The 11,529-nt window shown below is 42.6% G+C and overlaps 1 protein-coding gene across 1 annotated transcript in view; it reads right to left on the bottom strand.

Annotated features, from left to right (window-relative positions):
- Positions 1-292: 292 nt before the first annotated feature.
- Positions 293-11,529, bottom strand: part of RHOBTB1 (Rho related BTB domain containing 1) — a 54,718-nt gene continuing 43,481 nt past the window's right edge. The window contains exons 9-10 of the mRNA XM_075348663.1: positions 7,970-8,075; positions 293-3,839 (exon numbers count right to left, since the gene is read on the bottom strand). Coding sequence (XP_075204778.1) covers positions 3,667-3,839; positions 7,970-8,075 — 279 coding nt within the window. The 3' untranslated portion in view covers positions 293-3,666. The remainder of the gene's footprint in view (positions 3,840-7,969; positions 8,076-11,529) is intronic.

Genomic DNA, 11,529 nt, shown 5'->3' with positions numbered 1-11,529 from the left:
GCTTTTGTTCAGAGATTGGATGCTTTATTTCAGAAATATATGTAAGTAAAGTTCCAGCAATGCACTGCTATTTGATTGACAGGTGCAACAGGAAGGGAATATTTGGGTCGGGTCTTGCTATCTATTCCCGTTCCGGTCTGCCTGACTGGTCTTCCCCACCTTGTCGTCATCATAGACGTTAATCCCGGCGCAGGCAGACAGGGGCAGGAATAGATAGACCCGACCCACATATTCCCTTCTTGTTGCACCTGTCAATCAAATAGCAGTGCATTGCTGTAACTTTACTTGCACATATTTCTGAAATAAAACATCCAATCTCTGAACAAAAGGTATGGTTACATTCAGCATCCTAGCACCATCTCTTTAAAGGATCTTCTTCAATGCGATACAAGGAGCATGTATACGTTTTCATCAAATATTTAGTCTCTGTTTTGTAGTAATAGGAGGAAATGGCATCAATGAGACGGTAAGCAATGTCATAAGTGTCTAGCCTTCACCTGTGGATTGAATAATGCTTAAATTGGGGAATGATCCAAGTCACAAGAGAATGTAAGATGAGGTGATCCGACATTCTCGGTGATTTCATCTTCACAGTATACATATATTATACAGTACGTTTTGTAAAATTCTGTACAGGTTCACAATAAACCACCACTAGACCGCACTGAAGGTGGAAGACCACTGTGTAATCAATGAATGGAGAGAAGTACATATTGTAGGTCACAATGACAGAAACACATTTTCTTGCAAGTAGGGTGTATAATGTACCCTGCGTATCCCTGTGAATAAAGCCCTTCTATGTTGAGTAGTCTAACCTAGCATAGGCATTTCACATACAGAATAAGACAGTATAAAAACGGTTCCCCACGAAGATGGAAACCAGGTCACTGCTGTGTTGTAGTGTTTACGGTAATTATTGACATTTTATTATTTTTCTTAGGTGTCTTTAAATTAGGAATATATGATTTTTTTTCATTTTTTGGTAAATGAACTACTTGTATTTGCACATAAGAGCATCAGTGGCTCGGAAATGGATATAGTTTTAGCCAAAAACACAATGGCTTGTTCATGACGGTTTTTGTGTGTATTCATTGACCATTACTAACTGCTCTAATTTTTACGATATAGCATAAAAACCCCTCAAACTTGAGGTTTGACTTAAAGGGAATCTGTCACCAGTTTTTTAGTGTATGAGCTAATTCCACCACCTTCCTTAACACCTTTGCTGCATTCTAAAAAGTGGTATATTATGCCCTGATCCCCCTGCATATCCCCAAAAAATACCTTTTGAATAGCTCCCATGCTGTATGCAAATGCAACCGGTCCAGTCCAGTGGGTGTCTTTGCCATGGCTCCTGTCTCTCCTCCCTGTTGGTAATCACCGTCCTCCTGATGTGATTGATGTGGATGAGGCAACCTACGTCATCCACATAGCCGGGCAAAATCTTGCGCCTGCACAGGGAGATTGTGGTTCGCGCAGGCGCACTTTGCTTTGCACTGCTGTGGGCAGCGCCTGAAACCTAAATACACATGCGTCAGCAGCAACCTGCAGCAGTACAGACCAAAGTACACCTGCGCAAACTGCAATCTCCCTGCACAGGCGTGAGAGCTATTCAAAAGTTTTTTGGGGGGATATGCAGGGGATTCAGGGTATAATATACCACTTTTTGGAATGCAGGTGTTGGGATTAGTTCATACACTAAAAAACTGATGACAGGTTCCCTTTAAATTAATGTAAAAACCCACTCCTTTCCATGTCACACTTTCAGGGTGGATTTTAGGGTGTGTTCACAGATTCTGCTCCAAAATCCACATGAAAAAACCCCACTTCAAATACTCTATTAATAAGCTTCCTATTAATTTGAATAGGAAAACATACCTATAGTGCACATGGAAAAACAAGCAACACGTCAATTCTTAAAGACTTTCTGTTTAGAAAAAAAACTGCTCAAAATTTGACATCTGAAGCAACTGGAGCAGAAAATACCACACACAAAAAAAAAACACTTAAAAAGAATACTCAAAACGTAGTTTTTTGGGAGCAATGTTTGTTTCATCAAGGATTTTTGAGCCCCAAAAATCCATGTAAAAAACCCTACATGTGAACATGCCCTAAAGCTCAGATACTGGTAATATAGCGGGAAGCAAGCTCCTCTTATTGTAAATCTCTTTACAGCACTTAAAGGGAATCTGTCAGCACGTTTTTGCTACATCTTAAAGCAGCATGATTTAGGCAAGGAGATTCTGAATCCAACAATGTATCACTTAGATTACTGGCTGCAGCCATTCTGACACAATCAGAATTTGTAGTTTTAGCCCTGTAGCAGAGGGAGAGGGAGAGACCTTCCCTGCCCACACCAGGCTCTCTGTAGAGTGAGGTGTCAATCACAGCAGGGCCGTTCTGGACTGCCATGGCCATGACATTGTAGTCCAAGCAATGAAAAGTCATGCTGCTTAAACAAGCAGAGCAAATAAACAACAGACTGGACCTTGACAAGACAGGCATCCCTGAATTCTGTGTGTTAATCCTTGCAGCATGCTGTCTTTAACTTGCATAGCAAAAACCTGTTGACAGATTCTCTTTAATAAAACCACTCTGCACACCAAATTATGTCCATGAGCATTGAATCAGGAAGTATGTGCCAATCAATTATGGCCACCTTCAAACTCCAAGATGCCTTTAAATGTTACATTGTAGAATACTGAGGTTTAACTGCAATCAGCTACATTTTTTAAGGTTTTTAAGGTTCAACATTAAGGAGTTGCCCAAAATTGGAAGAACATAGCTAAATTCAGAAACAGCGCCACACCTGTACATGGGTTGTGTCCGGTATTGCAGCTCAGCTACACTGAAGTAAGTCAGACATAGCTGCAATACCGCACACCACCTGTAGACGGGGGTAGCGCTGTTTACGGCAGCTATTTTTTTAATCTACAATCTCTTTACTGACACCATGTTTAGCTATTGGCTCTAAAAGACTAAAGACTGGGCAAGTGTTACTAGAAGCGGTAAAAATGACTTCTGCCTGCCTCATTGCTCTTGACAGATTTTTATAAAGATCCTGCAAATCATTAATTAAAAAAAATACCTGAATCTGAAGATTTTCTGGTTTCCACAAGCTTAAAGCAGAAACGTATGCACAGACGGTTAGATTTAGACATGATTGTCGAGCTTTCCACGACGGAGGTTAGCTTGACACACTAGCCTGGATGCTACACAATGTTGATCCCGAGTTTTTTCTTTTTAAAAAAACACAGTACTAGCAAAGGAGCTGGCGCTTGTGCTCTACAACATAGCGTTACTGTGTACGAGCACTCGTCCATGTATTGGCTTAGTCTAACCAGAGAGGATCCCTGTATTGAATATCATGTATGTCTCTTTAGATATGCCCACGGTGATCACAATGACCGTCTATCCTACCAGCCAATGCCAACGCATTATCCCCTCTGCCCCGATACATGGGGGTCTGCACCGAGCCTTGCGCCAGATATAGGTAACAAGCTTTTTTTTTTTTTTACCTGCTTGAAGTGAAATTGTGCTTTGATCTTATAAAAAAAACATTAAATGCACACATGTGGATTCATATCAGTGCTTCAAAGGTAACTACTGTACAGCTTATTTTAACATTAAGACAATATTCATTTACATGTGTTTTCAAGTCACTGCTTAGGCAAAGGCCGCTGACGAGGAGCTCCAGAAGCACCACTTGCGCTTCGAGCGATGTTTGTTAATGATGTTGTCTTCCTTCTCCCGCTCCTTCTTCACTCTCTGGTAGTGGTCTTCTTCTTTCAAGTACCAAACTGGGGGCCAACGATGTCTTTCAAAATACTCCTGGTTTTCTGTAGGAAGAAAGTATGAAAACAAAGCTTGTTAGAATCCGAAAACTCAAACCCATGAGTTTTTATAATGTGGCTTTTCCATGTCGACACTCCTAACAGAGGCTCCACAGACCTTTTTGATTTGGATACTTCCCAGGGGTCAATGCACCTAGGATTTCACTGTGTTGAGCGCCTTTGTAGGCTGCCGGCAGTGTTTTCTCTGGCTGGTCTCCCTGTGATTGTTTTGTCTTGCTGGTCTACTAGGCATTGCTCCCACCTAGCCAGAATCCTACTCCACACTGATGAGGGGCAATACCCTGAAACAGCTGTCTGTGGATGTATTCCTGGACTTTGGTATTTCCCTTGTCATAGCTTTAAACTCGTCAAGAGTTGGATATTGACTAAAAGGGCCACTTAATATGGTGGTTATGGTGGTCTCCTAAAAAGAGCCACTCCTTGGCTAGGTCCTTCCCGGAGGGATATCTGGTTACTTTTCCGTGTCGAGACTCCTAACAGAGGCTCCACGGACCTTTTTGATTTGCATACTTCCCAGGGAGCAATGCACCTAGGATTACGGTGTTGAGCGCCTTTGCTGGCTGCCGGCAGTATTTTCTCTGGCTGGTCTCCCCGAGATCAGTGATTGTTTTGTTTTACAATGTGGCTAACAGCTTCTATTTTCAATCTTCCATGCACATATTTAAAGGTAACCAACCAGCAGGATTTTCATATATAAAGTAAAGCCAGTGCTATACTGGCGCTAGGATGCTGAATGTAAGCATAGCTTTTGTTCAGAGATTGGATGCTTTATTTCAGAAATATGTGCAAGTAAAGTTTCAGCAATGCACTGCTATTTGATTGACAGGTGCAACAGGATGGGGAGATGTGGGTCGGATCTTGCTATCTATTCCCGCCCCTGTCTGCCTGCTTCGCCTGCCTCCCACTGTCACAGTCATAGACATTAATTCCAATGCAGGCAGACAGATGGGGCGGGAATAGATAGCAAGACTCAAACCACATATTCCCTTCCTGTTGCACCTGTCAATCAAATAGCAGTGCATTGCTGGAACTTTACTTGCACATATTTCTGAAATAAAACATCCAATCTCTGAGGAAAAGGTATGATTAGATTCAGCATTCAGTACATAGTACATTCAGCATCCGAGCAAAAATAGATCACTGGCATTACATTATATATGAAAATCCTGCTGGTTTGTTCCCTTTAATCAAACCTGGGGGTACCGTATATTCTTATCTCAGTAAATGGCGGCATATTGGAAGAGCCACTACCAATCCTGAGAATCCTGTGGATTCCCTCCACAATGGCAATTGTCACCGGACCCTCAGCCAGCGCCATTCGCTGAAATACATCTGTACTGCATCAGATGACCGGGAATGCCCATGGACAAACCTTGACAAGGCCGTGGCGCCATTATTAGCAGATATAGGAGTGCCCTTTTAAACTCTATTTTTAATAAAATACTTCTTTTCCATATACTTTCTGTATCCATTTCAAAGTTTAGGATCTCTGCTTGCAGACAGCCAAAAGAAACCTTCATAGTTTCACTGTCCAGGTCATGACTATGGTCTGATGATAATGTGACGAGTCCTGCTTCTCTGGGTGGAACTGATACAGAAAATAAATTGGAAAACTATATACCGTACACAATGAAATATCAGCCCAGCACCTGCGACTGGTAAGAGTACAATCATGCAGGGAATTTGGATGTAGATCCACTTAAAAATCCACATTAATACACTCAATGGACCTACACCCCAAGGCCCCCTTCAGACCACCGTATAAAAAAAAGATGATGATTTTCATTTGTTATATGAAGTGTAAAGGGTTAAACAATTGCCAGTAAATTTTCCATAATGTCTTCTTATTTATTGAGCGCATTTGGTCATCTGATATTCCCAGACATAGACGTGATAGCTGCATGGAGCAGAAATATCAGAAGGCGTGGAGCTTGCTTTATGGCACCAGATGTTGTGAGAGTGAAGAAAAACGAGTACACTGAAAATGAAAACCATCGGAAACACTGGAGAAATCACCTTGACAGATGGATGTTTGCAGGAGATGTTAAAAATAGAAATGATGGCTCGTCTACTGTGGGAAGTAGAGCAAAAATGATCCAAAACAACCGATCACAAGAAGTAAACATAGGAGCAAAAAAGCTATAATGTTACCAATATTATATATACACCGAGAAGATCTACTGTATATACTGAGAACATCTACTGTATACACCGAGAATTACTTACTGTATACACCGAGAATTACTTACTGTATACACAGAACATTTACTGTATACAATGAGAACATCTGTATATACCGAGAATTTCCTACTGTATATACCAAGAACATCTACTATATACACCGAGAACATCTACTGTATATACCGAGAATTATCTACTGTATATACTGAGAATTACCTACTGTATATACCAAGAACATCTACTGTATACACCGAGAATTACCTACTGTATATACTGTGAACATCTATATACACCAAGAACATCTACTGTATCTATCGAGAAGCACCTACTGTCCACACCAAGAACCACCTATTGTATACACCGAGAAGCACCTACTTAAACACTGAGATCATCTACTGTATACACCAAGAAGCACCAACTGTATACACTGAGACTCACCTACTGTAAACGAGAAGCAGCTACAATACACACCGAGAAGCACCTACTGTACACACCAAGAAGCAGGTACAGTACACACCAAGAAGCACCTACTGTACACACCAAGAAGCAGCTACAGTACACACCAAGAAGCAGGTACAGTACACACCAAGAAGCAGCTACAGTACACACCAAGAAGCAGGTACAGTACACACCAAGAAGCAGCTACAGTACACACCAAGAAGCAGGTACAGTACACACCAAGAAGCAGCTACAGTACACACCAAGAAGCACCTACTTAAACACTGAGATTATCTACTGTATACACCAAGAAGCACCAACTGTATACGAGAAGCAGCTACAGTACACACCAAGAAGCACCTACTGTACACACCAAGAAGCAGCTACAGTACACACCAAGAAGCAGGTTCAGTACACACCAAGAAGCAGCTACAGTACACACCAAGAAGCAGCTACAGTACACACCAAGAAGCAGGTACAGTACACACCAAGAAGCAGGTACAGTACACACCAAGAAGCAGCTACAGTACACACCAAGAAGCACCTACTTAAACACTGAGATTATCTACTGTATACACCAAGAAGCACCAACTGTATACGAGAAGCAGCTACAGTACACACCAAGAAGCACCTACAGTACACACCAAGAAGAACCTACTATAAACATCGAGACGCATCTACTGTAAACAGAGACTCACCTACTGTACACAACGAGAAGTAGCTACATTAGACACCACGAAGATCCTACTGTACACACCGAGAACACCTACTGTATACACCAAGACTCACCTGCTGTAAACAACGAGAGGCACCTACTGCATACACCCGGAGAAGCACCTACTCTACACACCGAGAAGCACCTACTCTACACACCGAGAAGCACCTACTCTACACACCGAGAAGCACCTACTCTACACACCGAGAAGCACCTACTCTACACACCGAGAAGCACCTACTCTACACACCGAGAAGCACCTACTCTACACACCGAGAAGCACCTACTGCTTACACCGAGAAGCACCTACTGTACACAACAAAAAGCAGCTACTATAAAAAGCGAGACTCACCTACTGTACACACCGAGAAGCAGCTACAATAGACACCAAGAAAATCCTACTGTACACACCGAGAATACCTACTGAATGCACTGAGCAGTACATGCTGTATACACCGATAACTACTTACTGTATACACTGAGAAGCACCTACTGTATACACCAAGAAGTAACAGAAAAAAAAAAACTAAAAAAAAAACACAGCACGGACGTCTGAGCCGGCCAGGCTGCAACTTCAAGCAAGGGAAAAAACTCCAGCATCCAAGTTCACGATAAAAAAATTCTTCTTTATTGTGTGTTCATTAAAAAAGGGAAAAAAACAGTGGCTAAAACCATAAGTGGTTCAGACTATGACCTGCAGTGAAAAGTACCTATTGTTTACACGGAGAAGCATCTACTGTATACAAGGAGAGCTACCTACTGTATACACAGAAGCACCTACCTGCTGATTTTGATTTGATGTCTTTTCTGAATTTGGAGCAGACGCTGTTGTAATTGGTACATATGTGGTGCAGACACCAGGCCGCCAGCTGATGTGCATTGTGGAACTGTAAGAAAAAATGCCTCAAAGTCATATGTGCGTCATAAAATAATATTTGTCATCAAATGTACTGTAAATCACCCAATTACATAGGATCGGCCATTAAAATATTCCAACTAAATGTATCAGAAAATTAAATCAGCTTTTTATGTTAAACATATATATCTTTCATTGATGTTTTTTCTTACTACTATCTACATAAAAAAGATCCTGCAATTTTCACGCTTGGCACTAAGCCCAATACTACACTCATGCTTCCTGCTCCTTTCAGCAGTAAAGTTGAGAAAGGCAGCAAGAGACTAAAGGGCACTTTCCACACAGCGACATCGCTAGCGATGTCGCTGGTGAAAGCACCCGTCAACATGGGTTGTGTGTCTCGGGCAAAATCGCTGCCCGTGGCGCACAACATCGCTAGGAACGGTCACACATACCTGCCTAGTGACGTCGCTGTGACCGGCGAACCGAAGCAGAGGGGGGGGAGATGAGCGGGCAGAACATCCCGCCCACCTCCTTCCTTCCTCATTGCAGGCGGTCGCAGGTACGGTGATGTTCCTCATTCCTGCGGTGTCACATATAGCGATGTGTGCTGCTGCAGGAACAACGAACAACCTGCGTCCTGCAACAGCAACGATATTTGGGAATAGAACGACGCGTTAACGATATCATGAGTATTTTTGATCATTAACGGTTGTTCGTACGTTTCACACGCAACGACGTCGCTAACGAGGCCGGATGTGCGTCAAAAATTCCGTGACCCCAACGACATCTCGTTAGCGAAGTCGTTGCGTGTAAAGCGGCCTTAAGTCTGACTTTTAGACCTTCTCAGGGTGCGCTCACATTGGCTTATAGCCAGCATATAACTTGGACGAGTGTTATCTGATGTTTTATCGGATGGTATAAGCTCCAATGTTATATTGCCGATTTGGCATGAAAAAACCCCCAATGCATGCTGCAAATGGTATTTTGGCTTACTCACAACTATAGAAGTCTATGGGTGTGTGTGAAACATCAGACTGCATTGGGATGTCATCAGAGTACAGTCTGATATACGCTGAGACAGGTGATGGAGAAAATGGAGAAATTAATCTCCCCTTCTCCTCATGTATCATGTGGTTTCTGGCAATAGAAGGTCGCAGCGTTTGGCTGCGCAAAATGCTCCCTGATTTTCTATTGCTCCTGATGTTAGTATTCATTGGAATATGTAGCTTTCCTGCTGGATTTTTATCCATTTCCCTTTTGGATCCAGGGGAGCGCACCTTCCGTCCAGCTGATAATTATCAGTATTCCCATTGTGCTTAAATACTCCCATCTTCCCTGGACTTTTGCTTGTGATCGTATTCCGTTCATTCAGCTCTGGCTGCAAGCAAGTGGCTTGCTCTTATCTGTGGTATTGTTGCTGAAATCCCTGATGAACTTCTACCCGAGTCATCTGTGGATAAGTAGTTCATGCACTTTCCCCTGTGTGTTCTCCTTGTTACATCTATAGTGTTTAGTGGGGTTGATGAAGAGCTCAGACTATCTGTTCCTTATTTAGGGTCCAGCAATAGGGATGCCTAGGGTCAGGTATCCAGCTCAATGCATAAGTGCAGAACCTATCTAGGGTGGTGAGGGAGCTGCGGTAGGTTTGGTCAGGGGTCACCATCTTCCTCTTTCCTAGACACAGGGTTTTCCTTCTCTTTGGCTGTTTGCTTGGTACTTCCCTGTACCTAGTGTGACAGCATAACACTCAGTTCACGCTCGCAGCAGAGTTTGAAAAAGTTTCATTAGCATATAGCATCATAAGCTCTCGCCTATGATACTATACGCTATTATGAGCACACCCTAAAGGTGAACTTTCCGCTCATGCTCCAAACTGGTCATTATGGAGTGGGAGGAGGTAAGCTATGACATCAGCTATTGTGTTGTTATCTACTGTATATAGAGGTGTTATTGGTCAGAAGGAGGTGATCTGTGACATCAGCTATTGTGTTATCTACTGTATATAGAGGTGTTATTGGTCAGGAGAAGGTGACCTGTGACATCAGCTATTGTGTTATCTACTGTATATAGAGGAGTTATTGGTCAGGAGGAGGTGACCTGTGACATCAGCTATTGTGTTATCTACTGTATATCGAGGTGTTATTGGTCAGGAGGAGGTGACCTGTGACATCAGCTATTGTGTTATCTACTGTATATAGAGGAGTTATTGGTCAGGAGGAGGTGACCTGTGACATCACCTATTGTGTCATCTACTGTATATAGAGGTGTTATTGGTCAGGAGGAGGTGACCTGTGACATCACCTATTGTGTCATCTACTGTATATAGAGGTGTTATTGGTCAGGAGGAGGTGACCTGTGACATCACCTATTGTGTCATCTACTGTATATCGAGGTGTTATTGGTCAGGAGGAGGTGACCTGTGGCATCAGCTATTGTGTCATCTATTGTATATAGAGGTGTTATTGGTCAGGAGGAGGTGACCTGTGGCATCAGCTATTGTGTCATCTATTGTATATAGAGGTGTTATTGGTCAGAAGGAGGTGACCTGTGACATCACCTATTGTGTTATCTACTGTATATCGAGGTGTTATTGGTCAGGAGGAGGTGACCTGTGACATCAGCTATTGTGTTATCTACTGTATATAGAGATGTTATTGGTCAGGAGGAGGTGACCTGTGGCATCAGCTATTGTGTCATCTATTGTATATAGAGGTGTTATTGGTCAGGAGGAGGTGACCTGTGGCATCAGCTATTGTGTCATCTATTGTATATAGAGGTGTTATTGGTCAGAAGGAGGTGACCTGTGACATCACCTATTGTGTTATCTACTGTATATAGAGGTGTTATTGGTCAGGAGGAGGTGACCTGTGGCATCAGCTATTGTGTTATCTACTGTATATAGAGGTGTTATTGGTCAGGAGGAGGTGACCTGTGGCATCAGCTATTGTGTTATCTACTGTATATAGAGGTGTTATTGGTCAGGAGGAGGTGATCTGTGACATCAGCTATTGTGTCATCTACTGTATATAGAGGTGTTATTGGTCAGGAGGAGGTGACCTGTGACATCAGCTATTGTGTCATCTATTGTATATAGAGGTGTTATTGGTCAGGAGAAGGTGACCTGTGGCATCAGCTATTGTGTTCTCTACTGTATATAGAGGTGTTATTGGTCAGGAGGAGGTGACCTGTGACATCAGCTATTGTGTCATCTATTGTATATAGAGGTGTTATTGGTCAGGAGGAGGTGACCTGTGACATCAGCTATTGTGTTATCTACTGTATATAGAGGTGTTATTGGTCAGGAGGAGGTGACCTGTGACATCAGCTATTGTGTTATCTACTGTATATAGAGGTGTTATTGGTCAGGAGGAGGGGTGACCTGTGACATCAGCTATTGTGTTATCTACTGTATATAGAGGTGTTATTGGTCAGGAGGAGGTGACCTGTGACATCAGCTATTGTGTTATCTACTGTATATAGAG

This window comes from Anomaloglossus baeobatrachus, chromosome 5, assembly GCF_048569485.1.
Source record: "Anomaloglossus baeobatrachus isolate aAnoBae1 chromosome 5, aAnoBae1.hap1, whole genome shotgun sequence".
Taxonomy (NCBI): Eukaryota; Metazoa; Chordata; class Amphibia; order Anura; family Aromobatidae; genus Anomaloglossus; species Anomaloglossus baeobatrachus.
Note: the sequence above shows the minus strand (reverse complement) of the source record. Positions and strands in the feature narration are given on the sequence as shown.